Source organism: Sapajus apella, unplaced genomic scaffold, assembly GCF_009761245.1.
Source record: "Sapajus apella isolate SASKATOON/1434 unplaced genomic scaffold, GSC_monkey_1.0 scaffold44, whole genome shotgun sequence".
NCBI lineage: Eukaryota > Metazoa > Chordata > Mammalia > Primates > Cebidae > Sapajus > Sapajus apella.
This window is the reverse complement of record NW_022436984.1, coordinates 9,978,108-10,004,052: the sequence shown is the minus strand read 5'-3', so window position 1 is coordinate 10,004,052 and position 25,945 is coordinate 9,978,108. Positions and strand designations below refer to the sequence as shown.

At 41.2% G+C, this 25,945-nt stretch overlaps 1 protein-coding gene across 5 annotated transcripts in view; it reads right to left on the bottom strand.

The window, feature by feature from the left end:
* CRIM1 (cysteine rich transmembrane BMP regulator 1) overlaps window positions 1–25,945 on the bottom strand; it is a 192,677-nt gene that overhangs the window by 2,890 nt on the left and 163,842 nt on the right. For 4 of the 5 annotated variants that reach the window (XM_032239289.1, XM_032239293.1, XM_032239290.1 and 1 more), the window contains 4 exons: window positions 24,096–24,317; window positions 10,136–10,330; window positions 3,282–3,404; window positions 1,017–1,204 (listed from right to left, as the gene is read on the bottom strand). In XM_032239289.1, coding sequence (XP_032095180.1) covers window positions 1,017–1,204; window positions 3,282–3,404; window positions 10,136–10,330; window positions 24,096–24,317 — 728 coding nt within the window. The remainder of the gene's footprint in view (window positions 1–1,016; window positions 1,205–3,281; window positions 3,405–10,135; window positions 10,331–24,095; window positions 24,318–25,945) is intronic. The other variant, XM_032239291.1, reaches the window with a different exon arrangement.

Genomic DNA, 25,945 nt, shown 5'->3' with positions numbered 1-25,945 from the left:
GGCTGAATGAGCAGCAGGTAGGCAGATTTTAAAAACCAAGGGATAGAACACCCTCATAGGCTGGGCCAGTCCATGTGTTTCTAGTCATTCTATACACTTACTGAGTGGGTCTATTGCCCAGCTTTGGACACTGGTAACTATCCCGACCCAGCATGTGCCCAGCATAGAGGCTGTGCCCAAGGCACATTTGTTCACAGAAAAATAGAAGGCAGGATAACTGCAGGACAGAATTTTCACATGGAAGAGTTAACCAGATAGTAAATTATATTACATAAGTGTTCAGGCTGTTTCCAATTCTTAAGGTTGTATGATTAAACTAACTAAAGGCAAAAGGTAGAATTACGAGTTGGAGGGGATTATGATTTATTTCCCTTAATCCAGTTCTTATCTTTCAAAATAGGCATATTTAGAGGCCCTTTATTTTTGTACTGAAAACAAACATGTATCTTTTCTCTCTCAATATGAAATCTGCCTCTCCGTACCTTGTCTATTACTTTCCACCATCTCTTCATCTTTTGTGACCTTTCCACTTGATGCTTGCCTCTGATGCATCCACCTGTCCTTTTGCCTTTTGTATATCCTCATGATCTCCCAGCCTTCTCCTGAATATTATTCTCCCGCCCTTTGTGATTTCTTTTCTCTCCCAATTTTAAGATGTCTGATGACTGAGAAATACCAGGTGATGAAGTTTTAATGTCTAATATAAACAATGATTTAGGAATAAATCCAGAGGTGTTCATTCATTTGAAAACTTTAGAGTACATCCAGAAAATTGGATCCATGTAAGGTCAGGATTCATTAACCAATGGATAATGGATAATTCACCTTGTGATCAGTCCAGCCCCAGGCAAGTACTATGTATCTGATTCATACTATATAGCCTGGTATGGATTTGAGGCTATGAATAGCAAAGTAAAAATTTCACTGGTTAAGACACAAGGTTTCAAGCAATTTCATTATCAGTGTAAGTTCTCCTAGATTCATGATTCAAGAGATTAACTTTTACAAGACAATACCTTAGTTGGTGTTCGATACCAGCAAAGCAGTGGTATCCACTGTTTCTTCTGATTGATGAATAGGAATGCTATTAAAATAGAGAGGCATATAACTATGGGAACCACAACTGAGGCAATTGAGTCCAGCGAAGAATCTTCACTTGGGTGTAGTCTGTTATCTCTGTAATCTACCTGGATGTGACCCATATCTAGGATAAAAAAAATTACAAGCATTTATTGCCTAAGCCAGAATTTCTAAGGATTATTTTAATTACACTGCAAACAGAGATCAGCAACTTGGTTTTACGGCTTCTCAGTACTCTGAGGCGAAAAATATGATTAAACTCTAATGTTGATCCAAAAGAGATCGTAGAAGAGGGGCAGAGTGCTTAGGGATCAATGTTAAAAAATCAGAGTGAAAATGTTAGTAATTGGATAAGATGATGCTGGCTCTAGCTCATCAAGAAAATAAGAAGGCACTTAGGTAGATTTTGAAAAAGTAACTAAAATTAGACCATTAAAATATTTAGATTACTATTAACATATATGGTCTTCTAAGATTCAGAAGGAGAAACATTAGCTGATCTCCTTGCTTACTGGCAAACAGGAGACCAGAACAAGGTATATTCTTTTACCTACTGGTGTAATAGAGAAGACTAATTAGATCAAAAACTAATCCGAATCAGGAGGCTGGTCTTTTGGTTGATATTCTGGTTCACTGAACTCTATGCAATATTGTCTTACTTTTCATAAACTTGTTGAAAATCTTGTTTAGGCCTATTACATCATTTTCCTGCCTTAATGAATTATATTGCATAGGTGATTACATTTAGTTTTACACTTATGAATGATGACCTTTATGTTCTTTTTTTTTTTTTTGAGACAGAGTTTCGCTCTTGTTACCCAGGCTGGAGTGCAATGGCGCGATCTCGGCTCACTGCAACCTCCGCCTCCTGGGCTCAGGCAATTCTCCTGCCTCAACCTCCTGAGTAGCTAGGATTACAGGCACGTGCCACCATGCCCAGCTAATTTTTTGTATTTTTTTTTTTTTTAGTAGAGACGGGGTTTCACCATGTTGACCAGGATGGTCTCGATCTCTTGACCTCGTGACCCACCCGCCTCGGCCTCCCAAAGTGCTGGGATTACAGGCTTGAGCCACCGCGCCCGGCCAGGTTCTTTTAAAATATCTCTCTTACAATGAATGTGGCAGACAGAAATAAGGTTAAATACATAAGAATAGGGGCCCTAAAGTTGCCTAGACGCATACATTTTCTTGCTATTGACACATGAGAAAATTTCTCTTCTGGGGCTTTATAACACAGATATATGCAATGCACAGGTCTTCAACATACTGTAAGTATGGCTATTCTTGTGACTGAAGTCTAGCATCTAGAACAGGGCCTGGCATACAGCAGGCACTAATATTTATTGACTGAATGAATATAAGCATAATGCTAAAGCACATTCAGTCAGAACAATTATACAAAGAGCCAAAAACACTAGGTCCAGGAATATGGCTTTCTGGTCAACTGGCTTGATCCAAGCATAATGTTTAGAATATCTAACAATCTCTCAAGCAATGAATACTACTTCTTCCAAAAGAATTATAAACATTATATTGCAATGATTTGGAAAATGTGCTTGGAGTAGACAGGAGGCAGTCCTGAGTCACAGCTAAGAGCAACTTTATACTATTGATCAAGAAGAGGTCTACTTTTATAGAACAGGAAATATTAACAGCTATTGGGAGACAAAAATAACATTTTTATTATACACAATCTGAAAGGATTGAGCAAGAAAAAAAGGCACGGAATAAATCTGGTGACTGGAAAAATCAACACACGTATTAAACTCGCATGAAGTGAAAACTGCCCAGAAGGAGAGGGTAACCTAATGTATAAATGCTCAGTGCAGAATCTACAAGAGGCAGTGACTAATTCATGATTACTCTCCTTATAAAGTTTATATATACATACGTTTGAGAGATTGCTTAGAAGTTCCGGATACCATGCTCTTATGACTAGGAACATATTTATTGCCATCATCACAAAGTCTCTGAGCATAGAGGGCCAGGAAGGAGGCATTTAATCCAGTTACTGCTGACTTATTTTTATCAACGTGTGGTGTAAATATATTTCAGCCAACCAGGTCTAGCCGGGAGTAGTTATTTGAATTTATTTCAGCAAGTCATTTAAAAAGTTACTCATAGGAAATTTTAAAAATGAGAAAAAAGCCAAAGTAGACCACGTAGAAAACAAGCAATCTCAGGCTGCCTTTAATGCTTACCTCTAGGGAGGTGAACAATGTCATTTTCGCTAGGTGTGGGCCACAGGGGAACCTCCAGGTCAACCTCTCCTCGATGGTTTGTCTTCTCAATGGGTATATTGGTTGGTTCTGGAACATACATTTCTAAAAGAAGGGAATGTTTTCCATAAGAGATGATGAAGCATTGTTGGCTTTTGTATTCTCAATCCAAATGGGGCACTCAAGACACTTCCTGGGACGTGAAAGATGCAGTTTCTGCATTTACATCATTTATACCAGAGAATCACAAGCTTTGCAGTGAGGAGAAACATGTCTTATAAGATTTAAAAGACAGAAGAGCTGTCTACTCCACCAGGGTCAAACACTGCTTTTTCATGTCAAATGGTGGTGTTGGTTCTATAATTTTATGGAAACCAAACGGGACTAGCTGAAATGGAATTGTTTCTTTTACCTTCTGGCAACTAAATATTGACGTTTAATAGCTGCTGCTCTTTAATATAGGGGTGTTGAATCATTTACATAAAATATATTAGCAAAACTTGAAACAGTTAAAGCATTGTCCACTTCTTACGGATTTCTTGGTTATTTCCTCTCCCCTCTCTTTCCCTAAATGGGAACGGACTGTAGGTAGACTTCATGACTGTATGACTGTAAGTCTTAGATGTCCAGTATGTTACCACTGGAACCATTTAGATTAGAAACTGATCTTCAGTAAATATAATTACATCATCCAGTTTGATCAGCTAGGTATTATACTACAACATAAACTATCTGAGAAGAATATTATTTATCTCAAATAGGTATTTTTTTTAATCAGCTTTTCTCAGCTCCTACAAATATTTCTTTATACTTCATCCAGCTGACAAGTGGTCCCATATTTTAAAGCAATTAATTCTTAAGAACCTGTTTTCAAAATGTGACAATAAAAGTTTGCATCATACACCATTTCCTCTTGGCCAGATCCTGCCATATTATTCACTGATTTTTATAAAGCGATGACTCAACACTTAGGATCCTAAATACTCACCACAGCCTAATTTAGACCAACATAAAATATCCAGTATATAAATTAAAATAGGATTAATAATCCCGTCTGCTCAAAGTGATTGTTTTCTGTCTCAAAAGTTACCAGGCTTTTGAGAAGTAAATCTTAAGATCAATTTGAGAGAAGGAGGTAAGTGATAGAGAAGTACTTGCTAAGCTTCCACCATGAGTTAATGAAGTAACCAGCCAGAGAAATAAACCCAGAAAGGTTAAGTTAAATCACTCAAGATTATGCATCTAGTAAGTGGTAGAGCTGGGATTCAAATGCAGTTCTGTGATTCCAAAGCCCAAGTTTTCTTGCTGCCTCCAAGAATAGTCTTCTGCTTTCTTATACTATAAAGCCTTTACACATAAAACGAACTAGGAACAATTATAGTTTCTACAGGTTCAGTGCATCCCTGCAAACTCGAGAATTAAAAATAGAATTTACTGAAAATATTACCATTTGTAGGCGCAGGGGCCTGAGTACAAACCAGTGACTGTCAAATTTTTTTAATCCTACCAGAATTACCCAAAGAGCTTATAACGTGTGCTGACTCTCATAGGTCCTGATTCGGTAGGCCTGGACTAGGTGATTCCGAGAAGTATGCACAGGGGGATGGTATTTAACCCACCCCACTGAAAAATCCTGATGTGTGATATGAATTTCCTGGATGAATATGGGCAGAAAAGCCATGCTGCCATTGATCTGACGCCTTTCCGTGCCACACACGCTTCTGCTGCTTACCTGCCCAGCCCAGGGCTTCACATTGAGCCTTCCTATGACAACAGGGGCCCAACTGCCACAGGTTTCTGAGGCCTCAGGGTAAAAGGTGAATGCCAGACTGATTCCACCAAACCTGTGAATGTCAATGGCTAAGTAGCTAAAGCTTCTGCAGAGGCCCCAGAGCTGGGATTGATTCAGTTCCACCTCAGGTTTTTTTCCTGAGTGAGAGCAGTATAGAAGCAACTCTGGAATTCTTTTGCCTTGACCCTGCATGTGGGTAGATTTTGGGTGAAACACCACCAAGCTGAGGCATGATCGTGAGTTCTGTTCCCACAGGGATTCTACTTGGAAATGGCAGAGAAACTTAGAGAATCTGTCTATGGTGAAGGAAGATGTCTCCTTCAGTGATCAAGTATATTACCATTTGTTCAACAAGTATTTCCTGAGCACTTCCTACATGGCAGGCACTGGTTTTGGGCATACAGTTTTGAGTGAGACCAATCTTAGCCCCCATGGGTGTATCCCGACGAGTGATGCCTCACAGCCACTTCTCACGTCCAGCAGCTCGTAACCAGTCCTGTATTAGCTCACTTCAGCAGACTCAGTTCAGTTGATTAAAATCCACCCACACCTCCTTCTTTATCACAAAAACACTGACAGCTCCAGTTCAGAGTCCTCAAGTCCAAGGGAAGGCAGTCATTTCCCTTTAATTTGAACATAAAAGGGAAGCTGCCTCTGAGCAGTTTTGCCAAAAAGAACAATTCTTTCAGCAAAAAACTGCCTGCAGATACAAAAAGAAGTGGGAATACTATTTGTTTCCACGCCTAGACCCAGGCCTTCCTCCATGGCCAAAGACCACATTCAACCCCAGAGTCTAAAATATAACCCTTCTGGTATTTACTAGAAGAGCCCTTTATAGCTGTTGGCATAGCAGATGGACAGTGCCAGGGAGACTTACACAAAAGCTACATCCAGCTCTGCCATGAAGATCACAAACACATGGTCACAATCACTCCTGTCCTCATACTTGATCTGAGCTTTGGAGGAACTCGAGATAATTTACTGGGGATATATTTAACTTTAAGAGGCATCTGGTCATCTGCCTTCCTTAAAATAAAATGTCCTCTTCTGGAATATGGGGTGAGGCACTTGGTGCTCACAAGCTGAGGTCAGCACTTTTTTGGGAAATGGAACCTGAAGTCAATTTAGGACCAGGAGTCTCCTCCTATGCCAACTAGCTGCATTACTTTGGATAAAATACACTTAACTTTCCTGAGCCTCAGTTTCTTCTGTAAAATGAGACTGGTGCTAATCACGTAACCAGCTCATTGGTTCCGTACTCACACCCAAAGATGCTGGAGGTGGAAAGTGCTTTGTAAAGAGAGAGGATATTCAGAACCTTAGTTGCTGTGTCTAAAGGGCAAAGCAAGGTTCTTGTTTGCTGGACAGACCAGGCAGTGCTCCCATACCATCATTTCTGAGATGGTATAATCCTCACAGCATTTCTGGGAGGTGGCATGTGCTATCCAGATGAGAAATGGAAGCCTGAAACTTTGGTGATGAGCCTTGACTAAGATCACACAACGAGGTGATGCAAGAATGGGACAGGAATCCAGTCTTCCTGGCAGCCCATACTGGATCAAACAGAAGGCGGCAAAAGCTCAGCTGATTGTAACATTTGCTTAAAGATGGAAAAATGTTTCATCAGGAATACAGCAGATACAGAAAGGAGAGTTAATCAACAGAAATTAAATTTCAACCTAACAGTAAATCTTAACTGAGAAGTCACTGGAGAAATCTCTAGTGATGAATGAGGATGTTAGCAGTATCTGTGTATACTCTCTCTTATGAAACTCACAAAACAAGGAGAATGACTCTACCTCCATTTCTACCACCACTACACCTGAATTTGGGTCCTTATGATCACACCTAGGACATTTGCAGTGCAAGTTACAGCTGTCCTGGCCTCCGGTCTCTCTCTGCTTTAGTCCTTCCTGCATACCATCCCATTACACAAAGGTTACCCCAAAACACCTCTGTGATCGCTTCTTAAAAGTAAGCCTTCCCATTCCCTATGAAGAACAAAATCTCCACTCTTCATTTGATAATTAAGGCCTGAAAAATCGTGTCCAAAGCTAGCATTTCTGTCCTTACCTACTGCTACTAGAACTCACTGCTCCAGGGGCATCAGTCTTGACCTTAGAGGCACTGGCCTTGACTCTTCCCATCTCAGGTCTTGGTCAGGTTATCCTCTTCACTCCAATGAAGACAGCACATCTGTCCTTTAAGATCTAGCTCAAGTCCTTTCTCTGTGAAACATCCTCCAAGGACACTCAACTTCACAGTCCATCTTATTCATGAACTTTGCACTTAAGGTCTGCATGAGAGTTGTATAACTGTAACTCCCAATGGGAGAGGTGAATTGGATTCACTGCTCTTTGTGAAGTTCATTACAGCAGTGCTAGATGCACAAGTCAGTTCCCATATCTCATCTTGATTCGGGTGTTCACCCTTTCCTACCAGAAACCCTTTCTCCACCTGGCTTCCAGGTCACTGACCCTCCTGGCTTCCTCCTCAGTTCCTGGTGCTCCTTCTCTGTTTCTTTTGCTAGGCCCTCTGCACCTACTCAGTCTCCAAAAGTTAGGTCTCAGGGCTCAGTCCTGGGCTCTCTTTTCTTTTCTATCTATTCTTACTCTTGGGTGACGTCATCTAGTTTCAAGGCTTAAAAACCTTGAGACTAGAAACTACCTATAGCTGACTTTTAAATTTGTAGATCTACTTTCAATTTCTCTCCTGAACCCCAAATTACATACTGTCTATTCATTATCTCCACTTTGATGTTAAGTGAGTATTTCGAGCTAAAAATGCCCCAAACCAAAATGTTGTAGTCATCCTTGGCTACTCCCACATATATTCAAATCTTACTGATGCGACTCATATGCCGTAATGAGAACCCGCCCACTTCTCTCCACCACCATGGCCACTACCCTATCCAAGTCACTGTCATCTCTCACCTCGACTCATAAAATCCTCCAGGCTGGTCTCTCTGCTTTCACTCTTGACCTCCATGTCCCACAGTCTATGATCAACCCAGCACCAGAGAAATCCGTTCAAAGGTAAGTCAGATCCTGTTACTCCCTGCTCCAAACCTTCCAAGGTCTCATCTCACTCAATACAATCTTGTACTTATCTGCGAGACCCTTTGTGTCTGCCCATGGCTGCCTTTCTGCCCCACCTCTCACCTCCTCCGTGCTCACTGATTTCCCTCCACACAGCTCCTCCTGAACATGCACCCTGAACGCTGCTCCACCTTGAACACGCACAGCATGTTCCCAATCCAGGGCCTTGGCCCTGGCTATACTCAGAGGTTCTGCCTCTTCCCCATGAGAACTGCTATTCTGGGCCTCTCCATAAATCCCCTCTTGTTGGTAAGGTGCTACCTGACCATCCTACATAATAAAAAACAACCTGCCTGCCCACTTCTCCTCAGCTCTCTGTCTTGCTACGCCTTTCTCCACAGCATGATCCCCATCTCGGTGGCTGCCTATTTACTGTTTACCTGTTAGCTACCTGGCTTCTCCCAACTACAACATAAGCGACATGTGCACTGCTATCTCATCCACTGCTGTGTCCCCAGTGCCTAGAACAGTGCTTCGCACATAACAGGCATTAAATGGATTTTCGTGAAATAAATAAGGTCAAGTTTCATCATTTATATCATTAAAAGCATATTACTGGGGAAACTGGTATGAAACTTGTGAAACATAGGTGATATATGCTAGATAAAATAATTCCAGTGGGAAACCACATATTTTTTCTTACTCTCATTTAAAACATTTAAGACTTTTTTTTTTCCATACACACAGCAAGTGATAAAATGTCACTGCAGTGAATCTTTGACTCTCCATGTACACTTTTAACAAGACCAATGAGACTAAGAGAACCCAACTGAAGGCTCTGAAAATGGTTCCACCCCCTTATACCTGGCAGAACATCCTATCCTTTTTAGGAGATAAATGAACATTTTTAGAAATGCTCAATTGGGGCTCGTCTGCACAACACCTAAACAAAAGGCCAACATGTGCAGAGCTCACTTAAACTCTGGGTTTGGCTAGCTGTCCTATCTTACAGTTGCATAGTACAGACGCACTCGTAAATTGGCATGGTTCCCAGCTCCCTGTATTGAATAGAACAAGGTTCTCTAATACAGTGCTGCGAGAAAACATGAGAATTGAGGTGAAGATGGAAAAGCTCCTGACGCTCAGGACCTCAGTGAGATCTTGGAGTGAGCCTTCACTTGGGTCTGTGCGGCCTATACTACCTGGGAAATCTGTGTGTCTAGGGGTTCAGTCCCCAGGGAGAGGACTCGGGTCTTGCATTTCTGGGATTAGACGCAGGGGAAAGAGGAATTGTTTTGGCAGGAGATGGAGACATGGAAACTAGGAGGAGGGCTAGGGGAGGCTCTGGGCAGCTGTGAAGGACTTAGGTTTGAAACTATGAGATGAATAATGCAGCTGACACGAAGCGTGGGGTGTGGGGAAAGATGCAGGTATGGCGATTCACAACAGCCAGCTGGGGTATGCTCCGTGGCTCGCATTACGCGTGGAAAGAGACGGAAAGTTCAGCTAAGGGCTTGGGAGAAGGCTGCGTGGATGGTGTGGGTACTGGCTGGAAATGATGAACTAAAAAAAGAATAAACCAGAACTACATTCTTTAAATGCAGGTCTTCCATTTTGCTTCTAACAGTGTAATGGCTTGAGACATCTTCCCTTCTGGGTCCCATCTTGGACCATCTTCCCTAGGCTGGTCCAATACTGCACTAAAACTGTGCTACTATGATAGGGCAGGTGTCATTAACACGTTGGTGACACTAAAGGTTAGAGAATGCAAATGAGAAGAAAAGAACCAGAGCAATTCTGGCATGGAACCAAAATCTGCCCCTCGTCTGGATGGCCATACTTTTCCAAGTTACCCACATGATCTCTGGGTGGGAGGCGCTAACTGGGCCTGACGTGCTACTCGGGCCACGTGTACTAATGAAAGAGGGAGCAGGTTGAGCTCTGCTCTAATTTCACCTTCAATCAACATTACAGCTTAACAAATGGAAGGATGGTGGCTTCGATACCTGGACACATTGGGCAGCAACTTCCTTCCACGTTGATGGGCTCAACACAGGGCAGAGGGGGGCAGCTGACGGTCGAGCAGAGGGTCTGGCCCTGCAGGCAGTAGCAGTGGGTGCAGCTGTCAAGGTCCCACCGCTCCTCGTCGGCATAGGCCTTCCCACTGAAGTGGCACACCACCTTCTTTGGAATTGTGTCTTCTAGTGAAAAGAACAGCACATGGTGGAGTTGCTGATGTGACAATGCGCACGATCTTATTATACGTGAGATCAAGGGAATAGCTTTGTATCATCACAGTATGCGTTAGGATTTCTGGAAATGGGTGAAACTTTGGTTTCCCTAGTCTTTCATTGCCATTTTCTTGGAAGGACCCTCGGGGCTCCCATCTTGTGGCCCCTTAGGCTAGCACACGGTGGTCACTACAACAACCGGCAGGGAATGATACCCGTTAGGTAAGTGTCCTAAGACTGTCATCCAGAAAGAGATAGAGACTGATAAAATGTCCACCTGAGTTTATTTACAGAGATGGATTCAAGAAAATTCAAGAAGTTCCTCCTGTTTGGTAAATCATCCAGGGGAATGGTAAGGAGTGATAATGGCAACAACACGGGGAACTAGCAGGCTTCCTCTGCAACCCCTGAGTGGGAGTTAGCCCTGAGATAACCACTTCCCTCAATTCCAGGGATGCCCCGTGGATTTCTCTCATCTACAAGGACATTTCTACTTTAAAAACAGCTTCATTTCATTGCAATCCACTTTTTCCCCCAGCAAACTATGGTTTTTGAGAAAAAAATTAAAGAGCTATTTGTACAGTACATACAAGGATTTACAGCTTAAATATTCTGCTCCTTCTTCACGCTGTCCCTTGTCACACTCATTTCCTCCCTCTTCCAACCTTCTTTCTGAAGGTTCCTTTCTCTGGGACTCAACGCCTTTTCTTGGTGTACCTGAACTGACTCCCTAGTGGCCACATTTCACACACAGAAATTCCCCTCTAGCACACAAGAATGAGGTTCAGAGTGAGGCCCAAGGACCAGCAGATCCAGCAGCCAAAGCAGAGATGGGGCACATCGAAACCCAGCGGCGGCAATGTGAGCGTGAGACTGATAACTGGATGCCACCTACTAATCCAGGGACATTTTACGTTCAGATTCTAAAAGCAGCGCCACTCCCCACTTGTCGCTTAAACGTGAAAAACTACAAAGGCACCTGGAAGGAAAGTTCCTTAGGAAGGCAGTGGTCCCCAGGGCCCAGGATTCTTCCTGGAAAGCATCTGGGAAGCTCTTGAAGGGTCAGAGTTCACTGAACAGACACACACACACAAACAGAACCCAGCACATCTCAGGGCACACTGAGAAGCCCATAATGGCACCAGGAGCCATTTTCTCTGAGCAGCCCCAAGCTTTGCAGCAAGTACTCCAAGGCAGCTGGAAGTGGCTCTCTATGAAGACCCAGCTTGTGCTTCAGACTGAGCTTTTCCAGAGGAAGGTCTCAGATAGAAATGCTCACAGATCTGTGGTCTCTGTGTTTTCTTCTTACCAACTACAATTGTGCCTTGGCACCCTCGGGAGACTGGTTCCAGCACCCTCAGGGATACCAAAATCCACAGATGCTCATGTCCCAAGTCCCTTATATAAAACAGCATAGTATTTGCATATACCTAATCACATCCCCTGTGTACTTTAGGCCGTCTCTAGATTATTTACAATACCTAGCACAATGTAAATGCTATGTAAATAGTGGTTATACTGTATTTTAAAATTTATATGTTTTTATTTTTTAAAAAATATTTTCCATCTGTGGTTAAGGATCTAGAGGGCAGATAGTACTCAAGCACATGCACCTTTATAAACGCCACTAATAATGGCCTAATATTGTAAAATTTTTACCCCACAGATACCATTCTCAATCCATTGGGGAGTATTAGAAGCAAGCCCAAGCAAGAAACTGACGCCGTGTTAAATGTATCATCTCTATGTTATCAACAACTTCGATCATTTTTCTAACTATCACTAAGGTTCAACAAGGGGCATTAAGTCAAGTAATCATGGAAAGTTCTAGTTGTAATCAGAAATCAATTTTTCAATATCTATTAAAAAATGCACTTCCCTATGTTTGTAGATGCTCCACAGAAATCTTCTGGCACACTAATTATTAGGCTACAAACTCATCTGGAGGCTTACAAATGAAGCCCACGATAGTTCTCGATAATATAGAATCCTTCAAGGAGGCGACTTCACTAAGGTATCCAAATGCACATGTGTCAAACTGGCCGAACAGAATCATCCAATGAGCCTAATTCAAGTAGTACTCTGACCTCCAGCCAACACGCTGCACTGAGGATATTAGTTTTGGCCATCAAATCTAGAGTCTATTTTGCAGAGAATTCTTAATGAAAGAAAGCAGTATTTCATAAAGCAGTACCACTGATTGTATTTTACATGAACCTTGGTCCATACAATGCAATATCACCGAATAAAATGTGAGTGACAGTATTACTGTACAAGGAAATCAGACAGGAGAAGGTGAAACTCCTCATCCCATCTTGTCCATAACTCTTCTGACTCCAGGTCAAGCAGTGGTCTATAGTGTCTGTAATTTTTCCTTCCTTCTGCAGTCTATATTGTCTGTAATTATCCCTTCCTTCTCTCCCTCCCTCCCCTCCTTCCTCCTCCTTCTTTTTCCTCCCTCCCTTTCTTCCTTTCCTTCCTCCTCCCTCCCTTTCTCCTTCCTTCCCTCCTTTCCCCTCCCTCCCTTTCCTTCCTTGTTCCTTCCCCTTCCGTCTTTCCTTCTCTCCTTTTCTCCCTCCCTCCCTTCCCTCTTTCTTTCCTTACCCCTTTTCCTTTCTTTTCCTCCTTCCTTCCCCTTCCCTCCTTCTTTCCTTCCCTCTCTCCTTTGTTCCTTCTTTCCTTCCTTCCTTCCCTCCCTCCCTCCACACACGAGAATAATGATGGGAAGAACTCAGACTGATCCTGGACCTAAAGCACCAGGCCATGAAATGTGGTGTTTTCTCAGTGATACTGACCTATGTAGGAGAATTTCAACAGGTGTATCAAAACCACAGAAGAAATATCGAAGACCAAATGCTGAGCTACAGCATAATACAAGGTTTATGTAAATCCTCATTCAGTAACTGTATGAGATCACTGTCTCAAGGAATAGGTATAAATGATATATGAGAAAGAACAACTACTCTGAATGGGTTGGAAGCAATGGGAAAACCAATAACTTTTTTTTTTTTTTTTTGAGACAGGGTCTCACTCTGTTGCCCAGGTTGGAGCGCAGTGGTGCAGTGGTAGCTCTTTGAACTCCTGGGCTCAAGTGATCCTCCTGCCTTAGCCTCCTGAGTAGCTAGAGGTACAGGTATGCACTACTACACCTGGGTAATTTTTAGTTTTTATTTTTCGAGGAGATGGGGTCTCACTGTGTTGCCCAGGCTGGTCTTGAACTCCTGACCTCAAGCCATCTACCTGCCTTAGTCTCCCAAAATGCTGGAATTACAGGCACCAGCTACCACACCCGGCCTAGTATCCTCAGTGCTTTCCTAGACATGCTGTCTCCTTCAATGACACGTAGCAATCAAATTGTGAAAACTCCATCAGGAAGTTTTAGAAGCTACCATGTTTACAGGGAGACGTGGTGGCTATTCCATGCAATTCGAGGTTCTAGAAATTAAATTAATAGTAACTGTAGTCTTTTGGGGGAAACAGCATAGTCTAATTGAGACTACATATAAATGTAATTTAAGCAGTCAGCCTGAAAAGGGATGGAGAAAGAAAGAATGGGAATATCCAACTAAAAATAACCAAAACAGTTGATGTTTGGCTATCAGGGTTGTGCCATTTAACTCTAAAGGCTATATTTATTACTCCAACTGGTTTGTTTATTCTGACAATTAAGTTTTGTTCTTTGATACCTAATAATAATCGTAACTTCCACGTACTGAATGCCCACTACACACCAGGCCCTGTGCTAAGCACATTATCTGTGTCAATGCCATTTATCGCCATGGCCCAATGGGACAGGGTATTGTTTCAATTCATGGAAAAATGAGGCACAAGATTAAGTCAGTTGTCCAAGACGCACAGCTAGGTAGCGGCAGGGCAAGGAGGGGAACACCAGCAGGTCTGGCTCCACAGGCCTCCAGCACCTGCCTGCCATGTACCAAGCGGGATAACCCGTGGAAGGGCCACTTGCCCAGACAAGGATCAATCAGTGCCACACAAACTAAAGTCGTTACTGCTCACTGACTTGAAAATGGGCACTTGAATTTATCTTTGTCTTCAAAGATAAATTGTCCTTCAACTGACTACATCACACATCACACAATGCTGTCAAGGAATGAAGGTAACGAAGTGGGTATTCAGGATTCCTGGTCTTCCTTAGGAAAATCTTCGTTTAACACTTCTCTCTCCCTTTACTATTTCTCCCTCCCTCTCTCTCAGAATAAGAGGATTAGAGGAGAATGTTCCAAGGAAAACCTAAGGTATGATACTAGTATAATAAAGTTTGTTTTTGAAACGAATCAGGAGTTACATATCCAAACAAACACGATCCCCCTTCTCAGTAGCCCTGGTAGGCTATAAACGTATTCCAACAGTACTGCCGCTGCCGCACACAGCTTTGGAAGTCCCTCTTGTGATGGCATCCAGGGCCAGTTTTGAAATGTGCAAAGAAGACGGCTACTATTTCACAGTCACACCTTGGCTTAGATCAGCTTTGCTACTTATTTTCCTCAGCTCTGGCCTCTATCTTATCCATCAGATTCAGCTTGAAATGACTTTTGGCCTCTTTCAGAAACAAAGTCCCTGTAAGAGAATCAAGATTTACTTCTGCCATCACCTCACCATCAACCACGGCAGAAGCCTGGAGCCCCTCGGTAGCGGCTGCAGCGGCTCCTTCCATGGGGCTGCTTTCCTCTTAGGATGCTCAAATGTCCTCTTTTCTTTTGGAATTCAAATATGAGCAACACTATCTTGTATCGCGTATGATTACAATAAAAATATACAAAGTCTCAGTGGCAGAGTTTGGAAAATTCAGCATGGGGTTTCCCTCTTCTATTTTTCCTTAATTCTGGTTAATATAACAAGAGGAGGAAGCAACAGCAAGGCCTTGAAATGTTAATTTCCTTCCAGTTAAGCTTTGGTATCTTATCTCTTTTCAAGATAAGAAAAGAAGACTAAACAGGCTGTTCAGGCTGGACTTTGTTTTTACTCTTGAGCTATTTAAATTATGCCATAAAACTAATTAACAGCTAGGGAAAATGTAGAACTGTGTTATTTTCTTCCTCTATAAAGATCCAATTTAGTATTCCAGGAGTCACTGAGGTGGGAGCACAGCCTTTGCTCTGAAACGAACCATGATGTGGGGTATACATTAGCCTCTGAAAAAAAAATGCATCCCTAGATTTTCCCCACTCTTTCCTCTGTGGAAGGATATACAAACCAAAATTAACTCTGACCTATGTTACAGTTGGATTTCTTGATTTCTGCCTAGGAGGCAACTTCTTACATAGATACTTCAATTTCTAAATCTGGTGGTCATGAAGTCAGAATCTTGGTGTGGGAGTAACTTCCCGGGAGGAAGTTAGGCTGCTTTAGAAATTGCATCAGTTCTTTCAAATCTCCTGCGTACTATTTAGAGTCCTGCAAAGTAATTTACTCTGGGATCCTGGTGGCCAAGAAGCTAAATGCAGCTCTTCATCTCAGAATAAGTCTCACTGCAAAACAAGCCAGCACAGTACTATAATGGGGGCATCTGTTCTTTCCTCACATTGAGATCAAAGGCCCCCGAGTGTCATCCTACGGAGTTGGGGATGCAGAAGTGAGCAAGGCATTCAAGGCCTTGGTCCTCAGGAGACACCCCCGCATCCAGAGGGTCTCATCAGCTTTCTGGGAGTCCATATCCAAATGGATGAGTCCAATGTCTGGCAAAGATGCACAGACAGCTGGTCCTGCTAATAACATGAAATTTCAATTTGGGTTCTTAAGTCTGAGGTTTGAGGGATTTACAGAAAACTTTAGTGAAGTCATTTAGGCAGGCATACAAAGAGGCCACATATACTACAGGTAATGTGAGATTTAGAAAAGGGAGTGGTAGAAAAGGTAGCCAAGTATTACCAATGACACTGCTGACCTGGGCACGTAGAGGGGAAGTACTTTTAAAATGTTAGTTTACACCTGTAACAATGCACCATAGCACTCTTTCTCTAATCCACAAAGGAATAAAATGCCACTGACATTTGACTTTCTTGTTAACAAGACACTGAAATCCCTGGCTTCTTGTGTGCTTCTCATTTCTGTATTGTCAGGCACATGCTGGGCACAAACTCCATACTTGGAGAATAAGTGGCATGTGAGCACCTCCTGCTTGAGAAACTGGCTTCACTTGTTTTTTTAAAAAAACATAAAGAAGAGACTTAAAACACGTGAAAATTGTAATGACGCAGGAATCTGAGGAAATAATGTGCAGGCCGCCACGAACTCACAGACATAGACGATGATGACTGATTTTCAATACGCTGACTCACCAGGCCTTCACAGACTGTAAAAGAATGAAAAGATGGAACTCAACTGAAGTCTTGCTAACAACAGATGCAGGGGGCCTAGACAGTTTCAATGAGGCAGAGATCTAATACACAGTAATTCTGTCAGGAAACGATGAAGGAATTCTGGTTAAAAATGCAACAAATGCTTACTGATTTAATACTTGAGTATTTTGCTTTATAACTTTTAGCTTCCAATTAAAAAAATCAGATCCTAATCCATCTTTATTTAAAAAAAAAAATTGAGGTAAATGCTGTCATGCAGGCTGATTCCCACCTTTATGTACTGCCTTATCTTAATTGTCGTGAAAGCACATTTGGCCACAGTTTTAAGGCCTTTCTTAGAATTCCATTTTTGTTTATTTCATTTATTTCTTAGGATAGGAAGTGCAAGTCTATTTATAAAGGTTAAAAGAGCCTATCAGGTTTCTTCAACATACCAGAAAGAAATAGGTGATTGCTCAGGCTTCCAAGTTAATAGAGGAATGATACACTTTAGTTCTACAAAAAGAAATCTCACCAAACTAGTAAACACAGTCACTTTTGGCTGAGAACCAGTGCATGCAAAGAGGACACAATTTGTCAGTAACAGAGCTTAATCCTTGTATTAAGCATTTGTTATGGGTTGATTAAGCACTTCATGGACAGTAGTTGAAGGAAACATTTTGTTTTCAATTTTAAATGTGGTCTCATTTCATAGCAGAGCCTACAGTCCAAGATGCATCTACAGGTACACGGACATTATTCACAGAATCATTTTGGAAATATAAAAATGTAATTTAAAAGGCAGGCAGAAACAACTAAAGATCAAGGTGGCCCAAATAAGAAGGAAGAAATACTACTTCTTTTAGCACTTAGAAGAAGCAATCTACGTACAAGTCAGGGTATAGCATCTTGTTAAGAAAACCTTAAGGTGGAAGTCACTGGACTTTCCAGATTGGCCAGTTTTTGCACCTACAGAAGATGTTTCATCTGGTCACAGTTCAAGTCCTGTTGAGACTGCCAGCAGCCTCCAGAGGGTTCTTACCAGTGGGCCCTCCTGTGACGGGGTCTCCCCCTACATCCCCGACCACTAGAGGGTACAAATCAGGTTTGGCCTCCTGGACTGAAATAAGAGAAAGGCACATGCTGTTGGACCTCTCTGTAAATAGCAGTGCAGCCCCCCTGCCAGGCAGCAGACCTCTTTAAATTAAGAATGTGGGGCTGGAGCACACCTAAAGACTATGCAGCTTAGGGGTTTTTCCGCAAGTTAACCAGAACAACTTGAATTTCTGTTTACACCGCCGGTGGCCTGGAAAGGATACTGAAGTGAGAAGAGAAAGCTGCTTACAGGAGGAAGCAAGATCAGTTGCTTCCTAGGGCATAGGGTAAGACCCAAACAAACTGAAATCAAACACTGCTTATTTTTGTTGTGTTAACTTTAGACCAGTTCCAAAGTTAACACAGTGCACAACAACCAGAATGTTTTCATTCTTATACTCTAAACAATACACAGAAAAGCATCCTGTTTCTCCTTCTTTTAAATTACATCTCTCAGCTTTCATTTAAATCTTTTTAGCACTGACTGTGACAACCTGGACGTCTGTGTAGGGCCACGGTAACTGACAGCTCTGAAGAATGTGCAGGAGGTGTACATCTCCTCCCTGTGAGGGTATGCCCTGATTATAAATGCCATGTACACTGTTTCCAGGAACCACAGTGGATCATGCATAGTAAATTTACAGACTCTTCAAATGGGACTACCCTCTCAACATAAACAGAAATAAATGAGCCTCATTTTCTCACTTCTGATAATGTCTAGAGGTATGAAAGGACTGTGCAGTTTGTGGGCAAGGCACTGTCACAACACAGCTGAACTAAAGAAAGCACACTGTTTCTACCCGGGTTATAATCAAGTGAGCAAAGTAGCATGAGCTTTTTAAGATGAGAGTAGGCAGGATGGGGTACACCACCAAAGCATTATCTAAGAGATTCTCGTCCTTCAAAAGCTCATCACTGAGACATTATATCCAGGCATTTCTCTTGCAGAAAGCCAGCTGCTACATTTAACAGTGAGATGCTACAATCTATTCGATAACGTTACTCAAATCAGCACAATCTGTGTTACAAAAGCAGCAATTCTACTGAATCAATTTACACTTAAATTGTGTTTACTGTTTATAAGGTATTTCTGCATATATACATTATGTCACTTTTAACTTTCTTGGTACTTCTGTGAAACACAGGATAATATTATTATTGCCATCCTACAGATGAGGAAACAGCTAGGATTACATCAGATCACCAAAACATAAAGCTAGAATGTGACAGAGCTGTGATTTTAATGCTTTGGCTCCAAGGGAAGGTCCCTTTCCAATGTGCAGAAGTTTTTAATTTTAAGAAAATACATAGGAGAAGCAGTGGTGAAAAATGTTCCAATGAAGGTGGACAGTACCTTATCATTATGGTTTCAAAATGTGAAACATTAAGTTTTATTGGTTGTATACCTTGAAGATGTCTGAATTAAATGTTTACTATGTTTGATTCCTGGGCTGAATTAAATACAAAATGGTCAACAGAGGTTCCAAAGAGATGCTATATATCTTTAAGATACTAGTTTAGTAGAGTTATCTTTAAATAAACAGAAATCTAACAAAAGGAATAATGTATAATAGATTGACTTGATATAAGGTGTAGACATTTCCCTATTAAGGTTAAATACTGTTTAATCATTTGCTAGTTGAAGATCACTGTGGAGAAGATCACTATACAGTTACGGTATCACAGCCAACTGAGAAGATATTGTGACAACACAGCTAAGCCAGCTCCACGTGAAGTCCCACTTCAAATATTAGTAAATACATCCATATGAAAGTAGCTAACTTCTAATCATACAGAGGTATTAATTTAATTAATATTAAACCTGTAAGAAATTTTTAAAGTACCTTCTACCTATAAAAGAACTCATTTTCACAGATCCTTAAAGATATACGATACTAAAAAACACTTAAATAATACTAGATTAGAAGGCATGTAATCAGAACATGTTAACTTTGTTCACCTGGAAGTTATGAGCCACAGATATATTTATTTTAGATAGCATCTAAATAAGTAAATATATATTTGTATTATATATAATAAACACAAACTATCATCCAAAAATAACCTTCGACAAAAATTTCTGAAGTGAGAAAGATGCACTGACTCGAGAATTTCCAGCCAACAAATGGCTCTAAAAATCTGACCTTGAAATATCTCCTAACGTAACACATAGTTCGGAACAAATAAATACTTGCCAAGTCACAATTTTCAAAACGATGTTCTGCATGCTAACGCTTAAAGACCTGGCTAACAAAGGAGCTCTTAAGATCAGTCCTGATCAACTAGAGTAGCTTAATCGGGGGACATACCTGAGCATCTTGACTTCCAAGTGCAACAGGTATGATACAGCAGTGAGATGAGCTTGAAAATCCTGGAAATTAACTTAAGCTAGACTTTATGATCAAAGTCATACTCTTTCTTTGTAATATCTGACCAGGAATGATGGACCCCTGGACACAGGCAGGTTCCACTGAAAGACTCATGGTCCCCCCTCCAGAAGCTGCCAGAGTCTGGCACTCAGGTATGCGCAGAAGCATCCCCAACACAAACATTAGAGCACGGGTGATGTGGTCGGGGCTCATATGGGCATATGAGTATCCCCACAGGCACATGAGAGGTGTGGTGTAAGGCCTGCTAATTTACCTGTTTGCTATCCTCCCTGAAGTCATGAACCAAGACTTCACTGTAGCACTGACATAATTTTTGCTCTGGCAAGGTTTGAGAAAGGCATGTAACATGTAATCAGTGAAATGGCCGTGGGATGCTTTAGAGACCAGTACATTCTTGCGTGGCTAAGTAGGGTGTAACAGACGTGCTGTTTACAAGGAACCACATATCGTATCTGTTTTCACCTATTAGAATTCCCACCAGACCTTTTATCTCCACCAGATTCATACTTGTCAATGTTTGATTCTTGTTCTTTATTCTTTAAGCCATCATTATAGTCAGCTTATGAAAATAAAATCTAAGTTTGTATGTACTTGTGTAGAAAATCAGAGTACCAAAAAAATGAGGGAATCAGGAAATGTTCCATTAAAATGAATGGGTAATTACTACTTAGGTTCTTTCTAGTAGAAGAATGAATTCCCTAATAATAGGTACTATAAGAAATTAGACAAAGCTGTTCACTTTTCAAAATTAATCATTAATCCTATTATGTCTATATTACATATCCTATTAAATTACCACACATAATATGAGCCCCTCACACATCAAAAGAGAAGCACTATCATTACACATTAGTGACTTGATAATTTAACAAAAGGAACACAAATATTTGTAATTAGAAAACTACTTTTGGTAAGATCACTTTTCATTTTTCTTAGAGTAAGAAAAAAGGATGCTTCACGGGGTAAAAGCATGTAAACTTTTTTTTGACCACTAATAAAAGAAGTCCCTTAACTGTGAGTTTGAGGTTTTTAGAGATCTGTATTTGACTAATTAGGGAGAACATTCCCCATGGAAGAGTCCTGCAGCCAAGGTGAGGTCAGCACTGGAGGCTGGGGCGGGGTAGTCTGTACATTCTAACAGAGATACGCAAGATCCTGAGAACAGACGATAACCTGGGTTAAGACTGAGAAAGCCTAAGCCAGGAAACAATGTGAGCACTGGGTTTTGGTGCCCACTGGAAAAACAACTGTGTGCTTTAAGACATGCTTCCTGATAGTGTGTTTCCATGTTTTTCCTTTGCTCAGTGATCTCTGGATGGTGATAAAGGCTCTGCCAATGAAGCACAGCTGGTAACTGCCTTTGGGTGTGCTTGTGCTGGCCAGGCTTGGCACCCTTATAAGGGGACCAGGCTGACTGGAAGTCAGGGCCTCTTAGGTGATAAGAAAACAGGCCCAAAAGGAAACTGGTGAGTCAGACAGGAAATCCCTATATCGCAGTCATGAACTTGACTTTGTATGTTTAGACACAGCAGGACTAGATGAGAAAGGATGAAGGCCTATCTAACAAGGCTACTTGCAAAGTAAATATGATGCAGACAGAAGGGGGCTTAATAACTATTTCAATAATACAACAACACACATGAATTATTAAGATGAATGAGTGAATAAGGCACACGGTTACAGTTCATCAAATGTTAAGTCTCTCCAACATGGTCCCCTGAAGGTAAGTCATAGGTTTATATGATAAAACTATACATGCATCAGTTTGGGATGGGGAGGGGAGTTGTGGAGGGAGAGAGAATCGGAATCAAAATGTCTCCTATACCGTTATGAGCTCCTATGAACCACAATTTAGCAAAAGTGCTGCAGTTTAACTTAAAATCAAAATCACGAATTTGAGCCAAACTGGTCCTTTTTTTCCCTATACCACTGAAGAATATATAATCTAAATGATGCAGTAATTGGAATAGGAAAGTATGAAGGGAAATAATAAGAAATAAAAAGGAAGGCTATAGAATACTATAATTTGCAGGTTTCTCTTCATAATTTTGAACTTGTTAAATTGGTTTTGTGAGAGATTATTATCTACTATCATATGAAAACAAATTCACTCGTTGAATAATTTACTAATTACAAATTTACCAACTAAGTAGCAAAACACAACAAATTTACACAGAACAATCTGTGAATTTTCAACACATGAGAAATGTGCTGTTAGGTTTCTCCTCTGAAGGCAACATGGGATTCTCAGACCTCCTGGGCTCTGGCTTCCCAAGTATGACACAAGTATCCCTGGTTGACTTGTGAACCATTTCCCTTAGTACTGAAGTTTTACTGCACTTGTACGTCTGAACTTAAAAGTTAAAAAGTTCTGATATATAACTATGGGGATACTGGCTATACTCTCCCCTTACCCAGTCTGAAATAGCAGCCAAGTTATAGCTTTCATTTAGACCTCACCAAAGGCAGTGCCACTTTTTGCCTGAATTTTGACAACCATTTTGAAAAGGTAAGTAGCACTAAATTGGGTATCTGCATGGATACATTTTTGGCTCCACTTAGGAGCTTGAAAGCTTATGGGTAATACAGAGAAGCCAATGCTAAGATGTAGGGCTACCATATATCCAATATGCTTGGGACACTCCTGGTCTACGACCATTGTCCCATCATAATTATTAACAGCCCTTTTTACTCTTAAAAGCATCATCATTTGAAGAATAAATTATATGGATGGTAACCCTATTAAAAGGGAGAATGTAGCTTTCAAAACAGAACTTTTATTACTTTTTAGCCATTATAGTAAGAAAATCTTTGTAAAATTCCTAAGAACAGGCATTGTGTTTTAAAATATCTTTCCATCTCATATACCGACAGATGCAGCGTAAAAGGCTCAGTGTGGCCCTGCCTAGTGGCCAGAGGTCACAAGACAAGGACAGGGAGATGTCCCCATGAGCCTGAGTTATGGCCATCATTCCTCAGCTTATCTACTGGAAATGCCACAAAACTCTATAGCCAGAAGATCTCTTTTATTCCCCAACCATCATTCCAGATATATGCAATGACTTGTGTTTAGGCAACTTGCAAAATCCCCAACAATAAATGCACAATATGTACAATTAGTACGGACTGTACAATTTTTCATTTGCTACTCTGATTATAGGTTCACTATCTGATTGAGATGTATCATTGTCTTTCACTTGACTTTGAGCTTTACTGGATACAAAAGCATTAAAAGAGAGTGAAAGCCTAGGGAACAGGGGCTGTCCTTGATAGAACTGCCAGCTGTCTCAGTCTCACCTTTTGGGCCTCAGAACAGCATATGGCTTATGTCCATAGGACTAGTTTGGGTCCAGATGTTAGGTGCCAATATACACAGGTCCTCTGCCCACAAAGATGCATCACCACAAGTCACATGAAAGAGAGGGCTTTCGAGTTACTCAGGCCTCACTCTGTGTGCCTGGGCCCTTGACAGGGACAACCATGTGGTTGAAACAGAATCCATTAAGTGTCAGAAAACAGGAACAACTGGGAGATTAAATTAATAGTTCATATTTAGTTGATCTCAAGACAGCAGCAAGCTTTATACGCCAAGTAGACTCTTAATATGACACATGGTGTTTCTATCTGGAAAAAAAGACTACTGTAAAGAACAGGCTGAAGAAAGACAGTCCTGAAATTGACAACCATGAATTGGGCAAAGGAGCCCAATAGAACATGACAGTGCTATAACATTATGACATGCTCAGAGAACATTTTTTTATTCTTAGGGAAGCTCATCTTGGGAGCATGTCTTCCATACCTTTCTTCTGCTCAATGCTGCTACACTGGGTCTGTGTGACATGTCAAGCAGAAAAAAACCAGTTTCAAAAATATGAACTGATCTAGGCAAATGGCTGTCAGAATAGATTTAGTGAGCACTGGTGGAGATGAAGGATTTTTTCTTGGTCTTACCTATGCAGTAGGGACAACACTGGCCTTTTCTCAAGACAGGTCTTTCGCAGGATACGGAAGGGCAGGACTCAGAGAAACAGCTAATTACACTATCGATGCAGATGCAGCTGGTACAAACGTCAGGCTTCCAGGACTCAGCTGCCAGGAATATATCCCCTTCATCATTTTTGCAGTAATTAGGTACGCTGTCATTACGCGATAAGGGAGGCCGAAAAGGTTGATCTGGAAAAATGAACATATGGGTCAGCAAAGAAGATCAACTATGCAACATAGTGTGTTTCAAAGCACACCCAGTCATCATGGCCTTGGGTGCCTTCTTAAATAAATGATGCAGTAACAAATCAGAAAGTCTGATTCAGGAAGGCTCTTGCATTTTTAAACAAAATAACAAAGATCAAAAAAGACCTGTCACAGTTATGCTGTCAGTTGCTTACACAACATCCACTCTATCTATCTTCCTTAGCTTAGGGAAATCCTGGTTTTCTCTGGGGTAGCCCCAGGACTTGGATTACAATGCATGTAACTAAATGGGACAATCCTGTTCCCTGCTTTCCTAGGATCCTTTGAAACTAGGGTGGCTCCATCACCCGGTTGTAGCTAATGGGACCTGATGGCTAATGAGGGGATTTCTCGGAAAGCTTTCATTGTCTTCAAAGAAGGGTAGATAGGTTCCACCATCATCCTTCCACATTCTTCCTGCCTTGATAGGAACATGTGGATCACAGCTGTGACACCTCTGTCAGAAGAGAGAGACTTGACTTCACTGAGCCACTGAATCAATGCTGATAAACATCTGCCTCCAAACGTCTTGTGATATATGTAAAATAAACCTCTATTTACTTAAAAATTGCAGCTGGGTTTTCTCTTACTTGTGGCCACCTCCAATCTTGACCAATTAATATTCAGACGAATGCTCATGCCAGACTACCAAACACACCTATGTGTAACATTCCAATGTTTAGAAATTCACATTAATGGCTGAAAGAAATCTAAATCGCTCATAAGGATGCAACCGCAGAGAAATCATGTGCAAATCATCTGTGTCTTTGCTATTTAAAGAGCCTTAGACCAGAAAGTCCCCAGATCTAGTTACAACTTGCAACAGAAAATGTCACCAGAAAATCCAGATATCACTTTGGGCATTGGTTTCCACTAAAATCAACAATAATTGTAACTTCAGGCAGCAATATGATTGAGATATCAGAAAGGAAAATGTGAGTGGGTGGAGTTTCTAGTTTAGAAATCATAATCCCACTGATAAGAGAGCATCTCCAATCAACTTCACTAGAGTCTAGACACAGCCACGACAACCCTACCTAGCAAACCTCTAAGAGGGCCACATTTTCTCAATGCATACATAATCAAAAGAGTGTCATATGTTCTTCCCAGAACCAACTTCATCAACTGTTATTTTTAGCCAAGAACCAGAAACTGAGACATGTAGTTACCACATGATCCAGAAGCTCTACATGTCACTTTTTCCTTCTATCCACTCATGAATATATCCTACAGCCAGTAAGTATGATGTGACAAGAAGGGTCTTTTTGAGGACCAAGGCAGTTACTTCACTGTGGACCTTCTCCGAGGGACAGGGAAGCCAGCATAATGGGATCGGCCCATACATTGTCCTTTAAACTGGGTAAGTGTATCTGCTATGAGTAGTCCCAAAGGCAGCAGGCACAAGCTGAAGAACAGCCATTGGTTTTATGGCGCCATATGTGCTCTGCCTCTAAATGTCTCCTTTATTTGATCTTTACCAGTGTTTTCATTGGTGTTCCTTTATTCTTTTATTTTCTATGTCCCTCTCTCTTCTCTGCCATGCTTCTTTCCAACTCTAAAAATAAAGAAGG